Raw genomic sequence first — 19,920 nt, forward strand, 5'->3', positions numbered from 1 at the left:
AACGCTCAAAGTCACCTGCGCGCTTTGATAATTAATAACCGACCATAAGATGAGTGCGATGGGTCGCCTCCTTCCTGGACTCAAATCAGACAAGCGGTGAAGTGTGTGAAATGTGGGGTGAAGAAGGCGTGATCTTCCGCATTAGTAGCTTATACCTGCTGCAGGCTGTTCCAGTGTGTCAGTGTAATGAAGTGTGTGTGTGAGTGCGAGACCTCCTTCAAACTGAGACACAGAGTTGACTCCTGTACATGTTGAAATGTGGTGATATCACGTAGAGAAAAAGAGGAAATGAGCCTTTCCGTGGTCGCCTCTTCTGCTTTTACGAGTTTAATAGTGTAGGGCTGCCGGAGGGAAACACAGAAAGGTATGTGTGCTCTGCATTGTATTCTTTTTTTGGGATATATGGACTAAAATAATCGAGTACGTTATTCATAACTCGCCACATACCTACATGCTCCTCTAACAACTTGTTACTGTTAAGTTTTTCTTTTTCCTCATGATTTTCACTTGTCATGGCCAACGATGCTTTAAGGTTTGTTTTTAACATTACGTACATCACTCTAAAGCTGTGTAACAGTTTCTCTCGATAGGAAATAACTGAGTCTTAAGTCGACGCCCTGTAATTAATTGCGGTCTGCGAAGAAATCGTCACAGCTGAGGAAGTAATCTATCAAGTTTCCTCTTGAGGGGTTTAAACAGATACTGATCTATCTGTTTGCGAAAGTACATCTAAACTACTTATGAATCAATAGCCTAAAAAAGTGAGTTTGGTGAGAATAATTAGTTTGCTGAAGTCCTATGTGTGCTTTTAAAAATAATTCTATTAATTGAATTTTCCAAGTTATATAGGATTACAATAAAGAACTCAATATAGTGCATACCCATACTCAGAAATACTATGTTGCGCATTTACAAGATCTAAAATTCCTGCACATAAAAGACACTAAAGGGAATAATATGATATAAAAGATGTCCATATTTTCCTAAAATTATTATTATTGTGGTAAATTAGATTTTCTCTAAATGTGCATGAGAATGGATTTGGCCAGTTAAATGGGATAAAACCAGTGGTGGAAGAAGTATTCCAATCTTTTACTTGAGTAAACGCACCAGTACAACACTAAAGGTCCTGCATTTAAAATGTAAGTAGTACAGAAGTATTATTAGCAAAATGCACAAGTAGAAGTACTAATATATTTTACATTAGATTGTTAATACTGATGCAGCATTTTACTGTTGTAGCTGGTCGAGGTGGAGCCAGTTTTAACTACTTTACAGTTAGGTAGTTTAGTCCAGCGGTTCCTAACCTGGGGATTGGACCCCTACAACGGGTCACAAAACAGGGGCCTTGTGATAGGTTAGGAAAAAAGAACAAAAAATGTTCTGCTACACTTTCAGATCAAACAAACAAGAAGTGTTTAAGTAAGGAGCTTTTGAGGTGCTGGTAGTAGGATTTTGTCACCTTTGGACAGAGGCTAACTGTTTCCCCCTGTTTCCAGTCTTTACGCTAAGCTAAGCTAACCAGCTGCTGTCTGTAGCTTTATATTTAACGGACAAATAGTTGAGTGGTATCAATCTTCTCATCTAACTCTCCATTAGAAAGCGAAAAAGCGTATCTCCCAAAATGTCTAACTATTCCTTTTTAAAGAGGTCAGTAAAAGCTCCTGACTCCTCTTGCAGGAGAGATGAGGGACCGACTGTGTGAGCTGCAGACCTCCAAGCCTGCAGGGGAGGAGAGCAGGCCTGAGGAGAACCACAGCCACACCACCGAGGATGAGGAGCATGTGGAGCTACAAGCCATCGTGTTTGAGGGAGAGGACGTGATGGATGGCCTCTTCAAAGACACCCAGGCGATGAGGAAGGAGATGCTGCTGCTCAAAATGGACGTGAAGCGTCTTGGGAAGCAGAACACCAGGTTCCTCACGTCTGTCAGGAGGATCAGCAGCATCAAACGTGACTCCAACGCACTCGGACGGGACATAAAGGCCAGAGGAGAGGCCATTTACGCTCGGCTGGAGAAGCTGGGGAAGCTGAGCAAAGAGCTGGAGGAGGAGCACGGGTCTACATCAGCTGTGGCTCGCATGGTGCGTTCACAGTATGTTTCTCTAACCAACGCCTTCCACGATGCCATGTCTGAGTACAACGAGGCTGAGATGGTCCAGAGGGAGAACTGCAAGACCCGCATCCAGAGGCAAGCGGAGATCATGGGCAAGGAGGTGAGCAGGGAACAGATTGACGAGATGATCGAGACGGGCAAGTGGAACGTCTTCTCGGATAATCTCCTCCTGGAAGGGAGGACTGCCAGATCTGCTCTCAATGAGATCGAGAACCGGCACAAGGAGCTGCTGGAGCTGGAGAGCCGCATCAGGGACATTCAGGATCTTTTCTCCCAAATGGCCCTGCTGGTGGAGGAGCAGGGCTGCATGCTGGATAACATAGAAGCAAATGTATGCGCCACTCAGGACTATGTTGCCAAGGCCACAGTTCAGATCAAGAAGGCTGTGATATACAAGAAAAACAATCCATGCAAGAAACTCTTTTGCTGTTGCTTCCCTTGCTGCAAATGAGACAGCATCAGTGTTATTTTTATTTTGTAATCGGGATTAGATTCAAATCAGTTTCCTATGCAAAGATGCCTGTAATATTTTGCTTTAGTTTGTGTATTTATTTAGCTCACATTACACATTGACTGCATTTTTAAACAGTAGTACACTCTTGTGTAATTTTCTTCACTGAGCTGGTCTGAGAAAAGGCCTACATTTCAAACCACACGTCCATATGCAAATGTGTACAGTGAGATATGGGTGTTGCATTTCCTGATTGCTACTGAGAACAGCTTTGCATGATTACTGTTAGGACATCTAGAATTTAATGCATACGTCTCAGCTTTGTCCTTCAACTTTCAGCTTTAAACTTTGTAATGTTATATGAAATATTTAAGTAATGTAAATAAATGCCTTAAGAGTGGCTTTGTAATATATAGATAGTTTTCACAGCCTGAATGTAGCTACTCTGGAACTTGGAACTTTTAAGTAAGTCTGTTTATTATAACAGCCATTGCTGCAACAAGTCTTAACAAACACACTGAACACAACACAGTGTCTCAGTGAGGTTTGATGGGGAGGCAAGATAGATCTGTGGGGATGGTGCAACTCCACGTGTACAGTTGCAGCTTTAGGCCAGAGCTTCGTGTTTCTCAAGACTAGTTGCTTCACAGGAAAGAAAACTCTTTGTATTGCCTCCACTTTTCAGAGATGAAACAGTGTCATCTTCAATCCCATGTTTTCCTGTAGCTTCACTGATTCACTGACACACAACCAAAGTCATTCAGATTAGTCAGATCAGATCTATCATAGGGCAGGTTTTCTTGGATTGTTCCGTACAAAAGGGCACTCGCTCAGCAGACCTATCTCATCGTCCTTTTTGAGTGTAATGATAGTAAAATTAAAAAGACCTTTATTCTCCTGTGTGTGGCAGTCCATCACCCAATGGGGGGTGGGGGGATTCCCAGTTATCACCTGTTAAACTAAAGCTGAGATCATTATTACTCTTCATACTGTACATGACAGACACCAGTGGGTGTTTGCAGAATAACTCTGCTCTGTGTTGAAATAGGTTTCAGGGCTGTGATTGCACTTCCTCAGCAGCGCTGCGTGAGTTGTGGTGGGCATTTACTGGCAGCGTTCTTTTGCATCGTGGCGTCACACGTTTACTCAGGTAAACTTACCTGTAGATGTGCTAACATTGTTGTGCTAGTCTTGTCTTTATCTAAAGCGCTGCACGGATCTGTGCACGTACCAGGATGGCCGAGTGGTTAAGGCGTTGGACTTAAGATCCAATGGACATATGTCCTCGTGGGTTCGAACCCCACTCCTGGTAGGAAGATGGAAATTTTAACCTGAATACGACTCGTGGAAAATAAGGACAAAAATAAACCGCGCGCAACAAGGAATTCGGCAACTTTGAGTTGTTGTCCTCCTTGAACAGTAGATATTACATGCATCCTTTGATATAGGAACGATTTTCAACCTCGTGTCTGACCCTAAAGGACCATAACACTATCTGTATGTTCTTATTTAAGCAACGGAAACCGAAAGGGGACACACTCTGACTCAGCTCAACTGTAACTAGGTTGTGAAATGTTGTTTCTCTTTGCAATAGGGAATCTTTTGGTAGCACACTTCACTACGTATCTCGGCGTTAAATCAAGATTTGAATGCATAATCTGGTCCAAATGTAAACAAAACGGTTGCCCAAACAACAAATATTCAAAAGACATGGTTGGAAAAAACATCATCCATCCCTCCTCTGTTCATTGACAGATCTTTTTAGCACACGAGCTAACACAACCCCCCCCTCAGCAACATGTGGTTATTACTTTCTGACGCAGTAAAAGGTTTGTTTACATCAGCTGTGATGGTCTAAAGAGGAACAGCGGCCTGTAATTTCAATTTATATGATTAGAAACACTCTAAATCGTCAAATTTTATGTGTCATTCGATTACATTTCATTTCATTACCTGTAGGTTATGCTTAAAAAGTGATTTAGCCTTTTTCCTACTAACCGTGCACGCATACAAACATTAAGTCACATACTGATTCATCACAGTGGAGGGAACATTTTTGCCTGGACAAAATCCTTTTCATCTGATGAGGTGAAACTGTTTGGATCTGGCGCCATCTAGCTGTATAATATGTTGCCACGAAACTGGTAACTAACTGTTCTCTCATAGTAGTAACATGAACCAACATGATTTAATCAGTTTTCTCATGTTGACCATTAGCCTGTTGAAGACCCAGTAGGCTGACTTAAATATGTTATATATTCTACAATTTCTACTTGACCAGGAAGCTCTCTGTTAACACCTTGTCAGATGTATACCTAAGTGAGTTAAACCAAACACAGTGAAGAAGGTGATCTATGTTGCTCAGAAATAGTGTAACATTTGAGAACCGCTGCAATAAAAAGGACAAATAAATAAACATTTAAAAACCAAGAGCATCTTTATTAAAATGCTTCAAAAGTCAAACAAATGAAGCTGGCATATTGTGGTGAAAAATACACTTCAACGGGAGTGAAAACAAAACTTAAAATGTGGATTAAAGTGTTGACACACTCCAACTGCCTGCAAAGACGGCATTACTAAAAAACAAAAAACGTGTTTGGCAGATTAAATACATTTGTCTTAATGTTGTATGAACCTCAATAGAGCAAAAGACTAATTTAATGCTCAGGTCATCCACTCCACTCCATCCATCCATCCATCCATCCATTAAACCTGAAGAATGATGGTATGTGATCAGATCTGACTGAAGGTCATTATCATACAAGTTTAATAAAAAACAAAAAAAAAACAAAAAAAAAAACAGTTAATATGAGAATGTACTAAACTGATGCACTGTGCCTGAGATATAAACTGTATGAATGAGTTTACAACTGGACTAACTGACACATTTCATTATCAAATCACATTACACAAACTCACATGCAAAACATGAGGGAGCAAAATTCCCGCTACTTGAGCAAAGACAAACTCAGCATTATGATTTAAATTTTACAGTACATGCCTTCATGTGCAAATCAATAATTCAAATACAAATCTAGACATTACAGAGGCAGATTTTTTCCAAATAAAAGTACCAGTACAAAAAATAAGAAATAAACCAAACATGGGTTGGGACTTAGAGTAAAAAGACAGCTTAGTTCTGACATCGCTTGGGCTTTACATCAAACTTCAAAAACATAAAAACAACAAAAACACACAATCTTCTCAAAGGAATATCCTTTTTTCCTCTTGCCAGTCACTTTTCTGTGACATTTTCGACTAATCTGCATTCCACATTGCAAAACATTTGAAGCTATTATTCTCACACAAGGGAGTGAAATATGTCATGTCCATGTGTTGTTAGACCTTATTTCTTAATCCAAACTAAAAATATAATTAAAAAAGGTGTTCAACAAGTCTGGTCATTCCAAAGAACATTCAAACAGCATTTTTGCTGACAGCCTATTTCAGTTATAAACACGACATAGATGGCCGACAAATATGAAAACATGTAATTTATTAGTCCAGCACTGCAGCGCACACTTTTATGTTATTATAATACTGAGTGGTACTAAGACCCCACAATAATAGCTGACGAAGTCGTTGTGTCATTCTCTGCAATTATATTGACTACACACAATCTACTGCGAGACAAAGCTTCATGCTACAACCCTGAGACACCAACAACATTTGAACACAGTGGACATGTAGTGCCAAAAACACACAACCAAGATAAATAATGAATATGAACATAATTAGTGACGTTCATTACTGGAGGGAAGAGTGTGCTTGTTATATTTCTTAACACCTGGCCTGCAGGGTTTTATGAGGTCTGACAGTGAGGGAAGGAAACCAAGCTTTCTGCTCACCAACCACAGTCACTGATGGATTCTTATAATCACTGAGTACATTCATCATTTGTTGCTACATTTAGATTTTTGTATAAAACAACCTACACACTTGCTGGTTACTTGTAAAAATAGCTGGTAGAACAGACAAACCACAAACCAACCACAGCTAAAAATGTTTTGCCATTTGGCTGATGAATAGTGTTACTTAATCTCTCACCTGACTAACATGCCAGCACATTAGTCAGAGATAAGAAAAAAGGAAGATGGACCACCTTTGTCACTGCTTTAACGTGCCAAACTGCAAAACACACTACATTTAACCACCAAACACGATGATGGTGACATGCCTATGTTGGTGAACAAAAATCAACACCCACAGTGAATACAGTATGACCATCCTGTAAAATGGCATACATTGTGCACAGCTACCACAGATGTTTGGTCAGTCTTAAAATGTAGAATTAAAGCCATGAAATCTATGAGCTCTAAGCAGATGGTGACTAGGTATCAGGACAAGATATAAAACTGTGCAAGATACCAGTAAACTGTCCCAGCTAGAAGCAGTAGAGAAATCTCACTGAGATGTTCTAAACAACCTAATGACTAGAAAATCAAGTGTATGATAAGTTAAGGCTCTACCCTTACCTCCATTGTAGCACAGTACTGACTTTTTGATATAAAAATAAAAAAATTCTACATCAGAACATCTGAGTATTTTCACAATGTCAACATCAGTACACTGGTATTAATAAATCCATCAGAGGGTAAGATACAAGGCTAGCAATCTAATTAGCTTGTTTACAGTCCCGATCTGTGATTGCAGCATGTCAGCCTCCACTGGAGTATAAATCGGCCCACTACTGGCTTTGTCTTATTTATGGGAGTGAAGCAAAGAACAACCAACAGTTTATAACGTTCAACCAGCAGTTTTCTATCTTTCTGAGGCTGGAAGAGACTAATGTCTGTAAACACTGGAGGAAATACAAGTGTCTTTGAGTTCTAATGGTCTCAAATGTCCAAAAGATGACTTCATCTTTAAAAATCACTTATGCTACTGGTTTGAGAACTGAACGTAAGCACCTTCCCTCTTTCGTGAGCTCTCTGGTGAAACACATGCATGGAAGAGGGATCGCCTCTTCCCGACGAGAAATCATATTGAACTTGCACTTCTTGAGGTGGTCGGCCATGCTGGCGATGTTGGCAAACTTCCACTCATTCACTGTACCAAAAGCTGTGCTGAATCGCCACACCTGAATGACAAACAATAGAGAATTGATCTATTACTTCTCATGCTGTTGTACCATGGTTCCACAGAAAAAAACAGGTGAAACTTGTTATCAAATACCAGACAATGACTAACCTTGTCTGTGATCTGCCATGAAGGAGACCCGTCAGCACGCCGTTTCTTCTCCCACAGCAGGACGACCATACCACGCATCTGGAGCAGACTAGCACACACATCCCTCATGGTGCGGGACACTCTGGACAGTTGGCACAAGCTAAAACTGTCCAGAAAGCTTGCTACATGTTGCAACACCTCGAATGGAAGACTGCTGAATTGATCGCACTGAGAGTCAAAGTGGCAGGTGCTTCTTGGGAGGTTGTCCCCAGTTTTTAAGGGTAAACCAGGCTGAACCCCAAACGAGCCGAGGTGCCTGTCGTGGATGATTCTGAAGCCTTGTACAGATGGGCAGAATCGTCTTTGGGAGTAGGTACAGCCATAGTAGGCCAAGGGGCAGCGTTGCTCCATCCAACCATTAAGTCCAGCATGAATATCCCCGTGAACATTTTTGAAATGAGAAGAGAACTCGTCCCGCCGAAATAGCTGCCCACACACAAATGTGAACATGGAGCGTTGCTTTGTTTGGTATCGAGCCACACATTCGAGCACCAGGTCCAGCCTGAGGGTGTGAAAGGGGCTTGGATTGGAAAGCTGTGGGCTGGCATGATCACAAGCTGAGGCTGAAGCGATATCTCCCACCATGGTGTTGGTTGCAAGAATGGCTGAAGGGAAGGAGAATGTCTGAGTACCAAAGTCAATGTGATAGCCATCGACAAACCTGCTGTCTGAGATTCCTCTGCCTCCTGGAGAGTCGCCAAGGCAAAAGAGCAAAGCTGCAGTGATGAGATCAATGCCGTGGAGGCCCATGGGGTCATCTGCTACTTCCAGGTCAGATGTGTCTACTGCCTTGTCCTCCATCTTTGCTCGAAATAAGTAAGGGTCTGACAGCAGAGCTCGACGTCCATTAAATGTAAACATACTTATTCCTCTAAGCACTTCTACACTCTGTAGTTTACGCTCCAAACACCTATACCTGAGTTCAGTAGGTAAGTGTTGTAAGAAGTTATTTCTCACGTGATCAGACAGCAGGAATGGCATCGGAGGCGAAAGTGGTGCTTGTTGGGGCACAGGAGGTTCCAGTGCTATAACAGGCACGTAATTCTGAGGCATCTCTGGCCAGACAAGGTTTGAATCATTTATTGGCTCCTCGATAATGTCTTCCTTCTCTTCAAAAAACAACTCTACAAAATTATTTTCTTCTGCCCAGCCAATACCATCTTCATCTGTCCCCACTGCGCAATCCACGCCACCTACTGCTCCAAGCTCACACTCTGAATCGGAGTCACTCCCTTGCATGTCTACATTCTTCCCACCCTCAGCGACATAAACATTATGACTATCACCATTTTCTCCATTGTGGAGTGCTCCATTCTTGTCAATCTTTTCCCCATTTAAATTTCCAACAATTACACCAATATCCTGGGAATTAGAGAGGATGTCCAAGGCTGCTGCTAAACTTCTGCTTGTCTCCACTGAGGCTCTATACAACTCATTATAGGGCTCCTCTTCCATTTCCACTGTTCCATTAACTAACATCGTCTCCGGTAGACTTGATGCTGTGGCCATTTTGTCACTTTCATCTGCTTCCTTATCTCCATTCTTTGATACGGTGGTTGTGACCTTCAGGGACTCTAACAGCATCCTCTGATCCTGCAGTGCCAAGGCCATGTCTAGCTGCTCCACCTCATCAAAGTCTTTGCTCAAGTTTTCATAAGACTTGCGATCAGAGTAGCTCACAGGCCAGCGATTCCACTCCATAGTACAACATACTATACTTGCTGGGCATGTTTTCAGGTGTTGTGCCATCTTGATCCTTGCAATAGTGAACGGACAGCCAAATCCGCTGTTAAGGCATGGCAGCCGTTCATATGGACACAGTAGACGGTGTTCCTCTAGTTTGCATGAGTGAAAAACTGCCCCACAGACAAGAGGACAGCCGATGAGGTCGCAGCAAACACCAATTTCTGGTCTGACCATGCATCTTCTGTTGATGCATTTAAGGCAGTGGGAGTGCAGGTTCTCCATTTTTACTGTATTGCTCCTTGCCCAGCTGGTTCTGGCGGGAAAAGGGGTCAAGTGTTCAACCCTGAAACAAAGTCAGCAAAAATATACTTATTTCACAAGTCTTAAGAAACCAAATACATGCCAAGGTAACAACAATGTTTTTAGGTAAGCACATGAGGCTGGGGTCAGCTGGAACAGAGCATGCTGGTGTTACATTATCCCATAGACTTAAATGCAACCCTCCGACATAACACACTTGAGGTCACATGTATTCAAACTGTTCTGTAACTTAGTCTCACATATGTTCTCTCTCTGTGCATGTTTACTAAATCTTTAGGCTGATCAGTATCATTTCACAACACCCCTCTTAGGTTTCATGGTGACACCGGTTCTTCCAGGACTTCAGGGCAAACCTGACCCCTCAGCTTTAGGCTCTGAAAACTGCCCTTCATTCACGGAGTTTTGAATCTTATTGCAAACTGTTTGCATACAAGTCGCCAAAGACCCACGAGGTAAATACCTCTGAATCATTAGCCTCGGGATTATTTGGTAGTGCTACTTGTGTGAAGGGATTTGTAGGATAATGAATGCTGGCTCAAAGGACACCAAACAATAATTTAAAGACCCACAACAATGCAGCCAAACCCCAAAGCCACACAGGAGAGCTATTGTTCAAGTCTTTGCAGCCATGGCCAGCAACAGCTAGTTAAATTACGCAAGCATAGCTGGCAGGTTAGCAAACAGCTAAAAACACAAACAACACAATAACAGCCGGTTATAATAGTTATAGCCAATTATAGCCTTAACACTAATAATATCGCTCTAGTCTGTTTAACTATAAGAAGTTGTTTTCATGATAACTGCCCAACGGAAAAGGGTAAATTGATACAATTGTCACAAAACTTTGTTAAGTTAAACAAAAGAACATCAACAACATGGCCAGCCACTTAGCATTAGCAGCGACACTTCGTTAGCCTACTAAGTTAGCTAGCTGGTAGCTTCTAAAAACTGCTTACCCGAGTTACGGGGTTCTCCAGGTGTATTTTATCAGTATTTCTTTACTTATATCAGCTCCGTCGACATCAGCAACGTGGAAAACTACAGCTACATAAGCATCTCGCAGTATTAAATGTGTCCAAATCTTATGATATGACCTGACTATAGCTGGTTCTTCTGCTGTGAGTCCTTCGCTGTTCTGAGTCGGTCGGCGTTTGTGTTGATGGTTGATCCTGGAGTGGGGTGCCGCAGCATACGTCATCACGTAAATGGGCCAGTCATATTTAGGTTTATGGACGCAGACCTATGAGAGAGCACTGAAATAGACCGGCTGGGGAAAACCCTGAAGAGTTTTACATGTTATCACTCATGATATGTCTGTGCTGTTGATTTGGGATTTTAATGCCTGCAGACTCTTGCCAGGCAATTAAAATTACCTTACAAATATGTAAACGATTAAATAGTGGTGGAAGAAGTACTAGGGCTGTTGATAATCTATATTTTTCTTAATATCAATCCTATTAAAACTCCCAGACTAACAATAAATTGATTCTACTAACTTGCCTGTGTAGCCAAAGCCTGATATAGCATATTCCTCTGTGCCATAGACCTCTGTTATTGTCCAAAAAGTATTAAAACACACCAATAAGACACACTGTTGCCCTGGGTGACATGTTCCTTCATTACCATCAACATGATCAGTGTATCTTATTTTGTGTCAATCCCACATACCCTGTCCTGGTGCTGTAAATGTTCAGTAATATATATTAATCCAAGGTTGAAATTGTCCCTAACAAATTAATTATTTGCTCCTGTTTGAGTAACATTTGCTAAAAACTACAGTGCCCAGCTGTTTAAGGGAATTACTTAGCTTTTATTAAAAATTAAACTACATATTTGTAGCCTGATTTTAGATAGGGAAGGGGGTAGGGAAGTCAAATAGTACTGAGTGACAGACCACCACACTGTTGGTTATGGTCTTTTTTTTAAATGAGAAAAATACAGAATAAAAATGTATACTTAGTAAAAGTTATAATAACACACTCATGCAGTCCTGCATTAAAAGTTTTACTTAGGTAGAAGTATAAAAGTATTAGCAGCAAAATGTATTTAACGTATCAGTTAATATCAAAGTACTCATTAAGAATGGCCCCTGTCAAAGTCTAATATTATATTATTGGATTATTATTACAGATTTTAATGCTGTACCTGGTCAAGGTGGAGCTAATTTGAACTATTTTATACTGTTTGATCTATAACAATGCACTATATTTTATAAACTGATCATATGCTTTGCAGATTCAGATTTTACATACAAACTATAGCTGTCTGATAATTGTAGTGGAGTAAAAATAACAATATTTCCCTCTGAAATGTAGTAAAGGGGAAGTATAAAGTAGCATAAAATGGTACTTAAGTCCAGTAAACGAGTAAATGCACTTTTTCCACCACTGGGAAAATAAATCAGGGACAACAATTCAGGGAGTTGTTTATTAAGTTGATTTCTTACAATTAAAGAAATTCATTCTATGAAGAGAAACAAGACTTTAATGATCATAAATCACACCTGTACATGTGTGTGTATGTATTGTACACGTTTATGTGTCTGTATGTACATTTCTTTGCTGAAAAAGGTCCCTGATCCCCTGATTCATGAGGCCACCTCTGAAATGTGGTGAATGTTGGACAAGGTGAGCTGCGCCTCCCGCGCTGGGTAAAAACGTCTGGAGCGAAGCCACAGCCTCCCAAACACTCCTGTGATCAGCAGCAAGACGACCAGCAGCCCTCCAAGGACAAAGGTCTCCACAGGAAGGACTCCATCTGCATCTACAGAGAAAAGGACACAGGTGGAACCACACTTTGCATATGAATTGTATACACTTATCTTGAATCTCTAAGCTTTGAAGGTTTAAAAGCTAAAGCCCTAAAATCTATATGAAATACAGAGGTTATATAAAAGGTGAAAACATACTTAGATTGGGCTTTTCACTATTGTTTAGTAGTCGTCTGATTGGTCCATAAGACACTGTATGGGAGAAAGGAATGTCTCTCCTTATCCTCATTACTCCATCTTCACTGGAACAGTTCTATTTGGCAAATACATGAGTAAAACATGAAAGAAAGAAAGAAAGAAAGAAAGAAAGAAAGAAAGAAAGAAAGAAAGAAAGAAAGAAAGAAAGAAAGAAAGAAAGAAAGAAAGAAAGAAAGAAAGAAAGAAAGAAAGAAAGAAAGAAAGAAAGAAAGAAAGAAAGAAAGAAAGAAAGATGCATTAAGTCTCAAGGTCAGGTAGTGCACTTTTTAAATAGGACAGCTTAACTACAACCTCATATGGCTGAAAAACAATTCTGGGCTGATAGGTCTATATTAAGGACATAAGCTACACATATAGTAGGCTACTTGTCTGAACTGGCCTCTGACTACCAGTATGAGGAATGGGTATTGCACGAGCTCACTCACAGGCTGGCACAGCCCTGCGGTGTTGTGGCAGATCTGGACGTTGCAATGGAGGAAGACGTTGGTGTAAGAACCACCAACAAACTTGAACATTTGTATCCTGAACATGGCTTCTGGACCCTGCCCATTCTTCAGCACATTCAGGGTCTGTTCATTTGACAACACCGGGCAGCTACAGGAGGGAGACAAAGAAGTCAGGGAGATCTGGTGATAGTGAGATTTAAATCTAGAATGAAATACTGTACTTTAAAAATAGAGACAAGGAACGGATTTCAGCTCATGTGATGAATTGCAAAGCTAAGAAATAATGTAAATACTATCTAAGTGATTCAACACAGCGAGAGACAGATTTGTTTGAGTATTTTCTTTTCCCTCTGGCATTGTGCATTTCATTGCTCTGCTGTTGCTAACAGTACCAAATACTGCCTGGTTGTCAAGGACATGCACAGCTGTTGAACTGAAACGCATATGGCCTCTCAGACAGGAGTCACATGACCAGGCTCTGAGAGCTGGCCAGCTCACTAAGCAACAAATTCTCTTATTTCAGATTTCAACAGCGCTCCTGTAAGAGGACTTAGAGCTGTTTGTAAGTGTGGTGAAACAACACAGCCATAGAGCTTGCCATAAGCAGGTTTCAACATGCCATCTATAAAGTATCTTGTGTGAATATATAAATCTTAACTTCATTTTCAGCTGCAAGATGGCAAATGGAAAATAATAAGCTCTGCCAGTGTTTGCTCATATTACATTAAAAAACGCTTTGTTTAAACTGTTCCGGGGCAGACCTGTCTCTGATGAAGGTGTACTGAATGTTGCTGTATGGATCACTGGTTGGTGTAGCCCAGCATGTCTCCATACGCAGCATCAGGTGAGCCGGTATCTACGAGACAGACAGGGTTGGGTGACAGTCAAGTCGTTCTTTAAACACTACTGTTTCATAATGGGCCACAAAATGATGATTCATAGTACGTAAACAACAGCTGTACCAAGAGGTTATAACGACATGGACGAGAAGTGGAGCAGCACTCATATTACTATCTGGTCATGGGTGGAGTGTTAGATTTCCAGCATTGCTTGGAACATCCCGCTGCACAACATATTGCTTAACAATATGTAACAACGTGCTTAACCTACTCCAAAAATAGCTGTCAATAGTAAGAATACTTCAAATGCTTTAATGTGTTTTTCAAAGCTCAGCATAGACAATCTCTGTTAGGAGGAGTCATCTTAAACAGGGATTTTACTCTTATTATTACATTTTACTTCCCCATTCATAGATGGCGGGTCATCCAAAACAAAATATTGCTTTACATAGTGTGGTAATGTGCATAACTACATTTTACACAATCTGCAGGTCAATGTGAGGTGTAGGTATCAAGTTCAAGTCTTTAATAAGTGTAGTAAGAAACATAGTAATGGACTTTGTCACTCAAGGTTATTTACCATGAAAACTTTCACAAAGATGTCATCATCCAGTGTCAGTGATGGCACGGTGGTCCATCTGTCCTCAAAGGCTTCATCTTTGTAAAGCAACATTGACACTGAAAAGTTCCCATCCTCTGTGTTCAGAGTGATGGTTCTGTAGAGAGAAGAGGATCAAAGGAGCCACAAATTAAAACCAAATCATTTTCCGTTCAGTTCAGGAGTAATCTAGATTTGATTAAGAATAAACACTTACCTGACATCAACTCTAATCATGTTTTCACCATTCGGTTGTTGGACCATGTAGTTGATGGGGTAGCGGCATATGAATGTTATGTTGATAAAGTTTCTCGTTATAATATCCGAATCATTGTTGCGTATAGTGTTTATGAACATGATGTGTGTATCATCTGAGGCCTAAGGAGAGAACAAGAAAGACAAATATAAAAGTCAAAGAAAGTAAGAGACATTTTAATTGCTAAGAGCAATACATTTCTATAACTGTTTTATTATTTGTCATTATTATTTTTTCTTTTTTTTTTGCCAATACAAGAATAGATATCCACTATGTTATTTTGTGTGAGAACCACTCCAGAAATCTGGCATGGATGTTAGTGAAAGGGAGCAGGTATCTCATATCAAGAAGGTGTCTCTCCTTACATGTTTATTTAATTTGGTCAAGCAGCTCAACAATTCTGGTGACCCACTGACCCTGACCTACACTCATCTACTTTGATCACACAGCAATGTCTTTTCATATTTTTGGTTCCTATAACGGTATGCTAATATACAACAATATACTAAAGCCCAAGGTGACATCTTAAAATTGCTTATTTTGAATGACAAAAATCAAATCAAAATATATTCAATTTGCTATCACATCATAATCCTCATATTTGAGAAGACAGGACTAGAGAGTGTTTGGCATCATTGATTGAAAAATAACTTGAATGATGAATCAGTTATCAAATAGACCCCAGTAACAGCTAATGGGGATCCAAATAAACAAAATAGTTGCTGATTAATTTTCGGTCGACTACATGTTTCATTTGACTAATGGTGTCAGCTCTACAACATTCACAGGCTAAAGAGAGAGTTGATATATCTGGTTAGAAACAGGCTAACTAAACTGCTTCATTCTCAGTACTGACTCAGTTTACTACAATGTAAGACCGAGAAAAGCAGCAAATTCTCACATTTGCAAACCTGGAACCATCGAAAGTTTGACATTTATGCTTGAAAAATGTGTTAAATGATTAACTGATTATTAAAGTAGTTGCAGATTAATTTTCTAACCGATTAATTGACTGATCGTTGCAGCTGTACTTGACATACAGTGCAAAAGTAAAGTCCAAGTCCAAGATATATGAGAGACAGTTAGTACTGTTTGTCCTAGTATGTGACATTGTCCACATTGCAGGTCCCATTAAGATTTCAGTTTTTTACTGTGAGCAAGGTGGTATGGTTATAGGTGTGACTGTGTTAGAGGGCAAAATGACACATGTAAGTGGGACATAGCTGTAACAGTAGTCATTGAGGTTCCTTTATGTAACCTTTTTCCCAAGCTATAACTTCTGCAGTTATCATCCTTTCACACATTGTAAATGTGAGTGATACTGTTCAATATGCAACTGTTGGCAGCTGATGTAGGTGAAACCATAAAATGGGGACGGGTGAAAAGGTTGTGTCCAAGGTTTGTCTGGGCTCCTGCTGAGCATAGATGGAGGGTGGCTTCTTTGGTCACTGAGCAGAATGAATTGCTTTGAGCTCTAACAGTAGAGACATCTTTTACTACCTCTTGGTAAACACACAACCCCCCACTATGAGCACCACTGACAGGTCTCTACAGTAAGCAACGGGTCTTCATTGCGCCACGACAGAACCCCACTGGCACCTGCACTTATCACTGGGTAACATGAAGGCTCTGTGTCTCACAAATGCAGAACTATCACTGAAACTTGAGCGAGGACGCTGTCGTGTTTCAATAAAAACGGCTGACCTTTAAACCCAACAATTCAGTCATTTCTTCTCTGATGGCGGGTTTAAAACATTCTAAGTTCAAGGTGAAAGCAAGATTGACAGCTATGGCATTCTTCTCCTTTAGCAACAGCCATCTAATCCGGAGCAGGCTTACTTTCCTCAGCCGCTATGCAAAAATCTTGTAAAACTGCTGAGGTGGAGCAGTGGGAGATTTCCTCCCTGCTGAAAGCTGTGTTAACCTTTTGCTTGCTTTACAAGAAAAACCTTCATGCATTCCAAGCAAGCAATTCAAGGACACTCATGTGCTGAAGTAGGGATTTAAACCAAAGTCTGAATCCATGAGAGTGGCTGGATTAAAATAATCAGGGGGCTAGTTGGCCAATGATTTGTGGCCTTCCTATTCAGTGAACATAAACAAATAATCATCATTTCCATGTAAATCCCGATAATTTAGAACTACGAGGCCATTCAGAGTCCCCTTGCTGCTTTGAATAAGGTCCTGCGCTATTTTAGGGAAAAGGAACAACGCCACCCTTCTTTCTTGACATCCACGCCGCCACAACCCCCCCTTCTTTTCTCTTCACTCCTTTTTGTCTGGGCTCGAAGTATGTGCCTTTCTCTGTCCATCTTATTATACTTGCTATGAGCTAATTCCATAGTACGCATCTGAACGCAGAGCCTCTCAGGCCGCATTTACGTCACAGCAAGAAAAAGTGGCAAAGGGTCTAGTCTTATTTAAGAATTTTTTTACGGTTATGTAAAATGCAATAAACTGACTAAAGTAGCTCCTTTTTTGAGAAGATCCTGATTGGGGGGTTCCCACAACATCCGTAGACATCGTAAAATAGGTCATTTATTATGATGGGGATCTGATGTTGTCAATAATGGAGATAACAAGTGTAGTTTGTCTTCATACTGTTTAAAGCTAATGTCATCATCCTTTGTTAAGAGTTGTTCTAAATGTCTGAGTTCACGTGCAACATTTGATTAGTTAGTTAGACACTTTGACTCCTGCAGACATGGCCTGTCATAGACATTAATGCTAAATGTTGAGCAAAAGATTGAAGATGATACCATTATTGTTCCACATTTGGAGAGATTTGTCTTTATGCTGAAAACATAGTCATCTCCGACCTCAACACCACGGCACTCTGGATCATTCAAATGCAAATCCCAAACCTAAACAGAAAAAAAAACACACGCAAAAAACAATTATTAATCAACATCACACTGCAAATCAATTAGGATATCAGTACTAGGGAATGCCTATGTTGATTGAAAATACTTTTAAGTTTTGTTGGAGCTCACTTACATAAACTGGAGGCTCTTTGTTGAGGAAAAAAGCACTGGGAATAACAACCTCCATATGGTCGTTGGTACAAATGACAGTTTCATTGAGCTCTAATAGAAAGAAGATAAAAACAGGTTAAATCTCACACAAAGAATATTCCTTTCAGATAATGTGAAGAGATGTTGATGATTTGAGTCTCATAGACAATCCATATATTTTACACGCAAAGTCCAGCCGCTGACATCTAAATGTCTGTCGTGGAATGTAACATTTATTCAAATACTGTAGCATTTCCATTTTCTGCTACTTTAGGCTTCTTTTTCACTACATTTCAGAGAGAGATATTGTACTTTTTATTCCACTACATTTATCTGACAGCTAAAATTACTTATATAAGTATAAAATAAACACCTACAAAGCATATGATGAATTCTTAAAATATGGTGTATTTTTATAGATTAAAATACCCAACAGTATACAAAGTAGTTCAAATGAGCTCCACCTCGACCAGCTACAACATTTAAATTCTGCTTACACGCATCATACATCAATAATGAATCAATAATAAAGATCCAATAATATAATGTATAGTAATATAAGTCTGACAGGCATCATTCTACTGCATGAGTACTTCTACTGTTGATACTTCTGTACTTGCACTTTAGTATGAATGCAGGACTTTTACTTGTAATTGTACTGTATTGCTACTTTTACCTAGGTAAAGGATCTAAATACTTCTTTCACCACTGCTAAATGCTTAATGTCAAATTATACTGCTGCTGTGGTGAAAGAAACTAGCAACACTATTAAAAAAAAGTTTTTACTTAACTTGAAGCATTAAATGGTCTCTTTTGAAAGATCATTTCAAAGCCCTTGCAGCAAGGGAAACCCATGTTAAACCAATAATCGTCAATATAAAAAATTAATCTAATGACTTTTTTAAAGGAATAAGGTTTCCCTAAAAAAAGCAGTTTGTTTGAACCTTGTCACTTCATTCGTGGTTGTGTCATGTGAGGTGTGAGCTCACCTTCCTCCTCAGGCTCCAGATACACCGCTGAGGTGACCATCCTCACGGTGAACAGTAACCAGGCAAAAACCAAACTGGCAGGTGCCATCTTCCAAAGACTCTCCCTCTGGTTTCTCTTAGCTCAGCCACTCCACTACCTTTGGGCCCTTTCCACAAAACTCTGTGAATCTTCTGGGGACTATTCAAAACAGCTCGCTGTCACCACAAGAAGTAGTACCCCTCTCTTACTCCAACCCTCGAAACACAGCTCTAATGAACTGGGAGCCTCCGTCTGGCCTTAAAACACCAGCTTGAATGATGTCCCCACCAACAATGAGATTCCGCACATGAATAGGGGGAACTGAGGGGAGTCCAAGGTAACACATATGTTACCGCCTACTGCGGTGATGTCTTCTTAGTAAATATCTTACAACTGTTTCTTACTACAGGGAGCAACAAGAAGTCTGGTAACCACGTAAAGAGGAACAACAGTACTAGGCTGGCACTCTTTGTTCTCTACATCCTTTGTCTCTACATTTTAAAATCTTTACTGGTGCGGGAATCCCAGTCAGTCAGGCGAAAAGAAAGTCATTATGAGTCAAGGGCAATTCAGTCACGATGCCAAAGACCTGTGAGTGTATGTGTGTGGTGGAACAGACCATAAAATACTTAAGCATGCAAACACAAGAAAGAAAAGATTATTTTATCACATTTAAAAAAGCTTTGAAACAGGAGAAATGTTAACAGCCACATATCTGTTAAACATGTCCAGACAATTTGTTAGTGGTAATATAAGAAAATGATTAGATATTTGCTGCCATGAGGCAGAAAACGTCTTCACATTTTCTGACTTTTATGAGTTTAATTTACAAGATTAGTTACCAAGACATTGAAGCTTTTTTGTCTTGCAAATAAGACAGGCCTAAGTGTTGGCTGAATTGTCTGGCATTGTTTTAACAGACAAATAGCTTAAAGAAGACTGTCTGGTAGAACAAAATCTCTCACTTCTGCTCCTGTAAAGGTCAATG

At 40.2% G+C, this 19,920-nt stretch overlaps 3 protein-coding genes and 1 non-coding gene across 5 annotated transcripts; 2 read left to right on the forward strand and 2 right to left on the reverse strand.

Annotated features, from left to right (window-relative positions):
• The first annotated feature begins 33 nt into the window (after positions 1-33).
• Positions 34-4,997, forward strand: stx11a (syntaxin 11a). 2 transcript variants are annotated; one of them, XM_044166299.1, is made up of 2 exons: positions 34-364; positions 1,681-4,997. In XM_044166299.1, the coding sequence occupies exon 2, from the start codon at positions 1,686-1,688 to the stop codon at positions 2,565-2,567; it is 882 nt and encodes a 293-aa protein (XP_044022234.1). In that variant the 5' UTR covers positions 34-364; positions 1,681-1,685; the 3' UTR covers positions 2,568-4,997. The 2 variants fall into 2 exon arrangements, with proteins under 2 accessions (XP_044022234.1, XP_044022236.1); XM_044166301.1 differs by lacking the exon at positions 34-364 and adding an exon at positions 390-532 and having other exon boundaries at positions 1,681-2,980.
• trnal-uaa lies at positions 3,797-3,879 on the forward strand. Its single transcript has one exon. It is a non-coding gene; the product is annotated as a tRNA-Leu (tRNA).
• Positions 4,980-11,045, reverse strand: fbxo30a (F-box protein 30a). The gene is made up of 3 exons (XM_044166298.1): positions 10,898-11,045; positions 7,758-9,825; positions 4,980-7,647 (listed from the first exon to the last, which is right to left on the reverse strand). Exons 1-3 carry the CDS (start codon positions 10,999-11,001, stop codon positions 7,444-7,446), a joined length of 2,376 nt encoding a protein of 791 aa, XP_044022233.1. The 5' UTR covers positions 11,002-11,045; the 3' UTR covers positions 4,980-7,443.
• Positions 11,046-12,216: 1,171 nt separating this feature from the next.
• si:dkeyp-110a12.4 (alpha-tectorin) lies at positions 12,217-19,871 on the reverse strand. The gene is made up of 9 exons (XM_044166863.1): positions 18,914-19,871; positions 17,908-17,996; positions 17,670-17,774; positions 14,872-15,032; positions 14,637-14,772; positions 13,979-14,073; positions 13,197-13,365; positions 12,712-12,826; positions 12,217-12,566 (listed from the first exon to the last, which is right to left on the reverse strand). The coding sequence occupies exons 1-9, from the start codon at positions 18,999-19,001 to the stop codon at positions 12,391-12,393; spliced, it is 1,134 nt and encodes a 377-aa protein (XP_044022798.1). The 5' UTR covers positions 19,002-19,871; the 3' UTR covers positions 12,217-12,390.
• Positions 19,872-19,920: the final 49 nt, after the last annotated feature.

This window comes from Siniperca chuatsi, linkage group LG15 (genome assembly GCF_020085105.1).
Source record: "Siniperca chuatsi isolate FFG_IHB_CAS linkage group LG15, ASM2008510v1, whole genome shotgun sequence".
In the NCBI taxonomy this organism is placed as follows: domain Eukaryota; kingdom Metazoa; phylum Chordata; class Actinopteri; order Centrarchiformes; family Sinipercidae; genus Siniperca; species Siniperca chuatsi.

What these genes read in the sequence shown, in the direction of transcription:
- stx11a (XM_044166299.1), top strand. Translation starts at nt 1,686, where the DNA reads ATGAGGGACCGACTGTGTGAGCTGCAGACCTCCAAGCCTGCAGGGGAG.
- fbxo30a (XM_044166298.1), bottom strand. Translation starts at nt 11,001, where the DNA reads ATGACGTATGCTGCGGCACCCCACTCCAGGATCAACCATCAACACAAA. An exon ending in GAAGAACCAGCTATAGTCAG is followed by an intron (nt 9,826 to 10,897) that starts GTCATATCATAA and finishes ACTTTGTTTCAG; the next exon opens with GGTTGAACACTTGACCCCTT. An exon ending in CATGGCAGATCACAGACAAG is followed by an intron (nt 7,648 to 7,757) that starts GTTAGTCATTGT and finishes TTTGTCATTCAG; the next exon opens with GTGTGGCGATTCAGCACAGC.
- si:dkeyp-110a12.4 (XM_044166863.1), bottom strand. Translation starts at nt 19,001, where the DNA reads ATGGCACCTGCCAGTTTGGTTTTTGCCTGGTTACTGTTCACCGTGAGG. An exon ending in CCAAATGTGGAACAATAATG is followed by an intron (nt 15,033 to 17,669) that starts GTATCATCTTCA and finishes TTCTCTCCTTAG; the next exon opens with GCCTCAGATGATACACACAT. An exon ending in TCTTTGTGAAAGTTTTCATG is followed by an intron (nt 14,074 to 14,636) that starts GTAAATAACCTT and finishes TCTGTCTCGTAG; the next exon opens with ATACCGGCTCACCTGATGCT.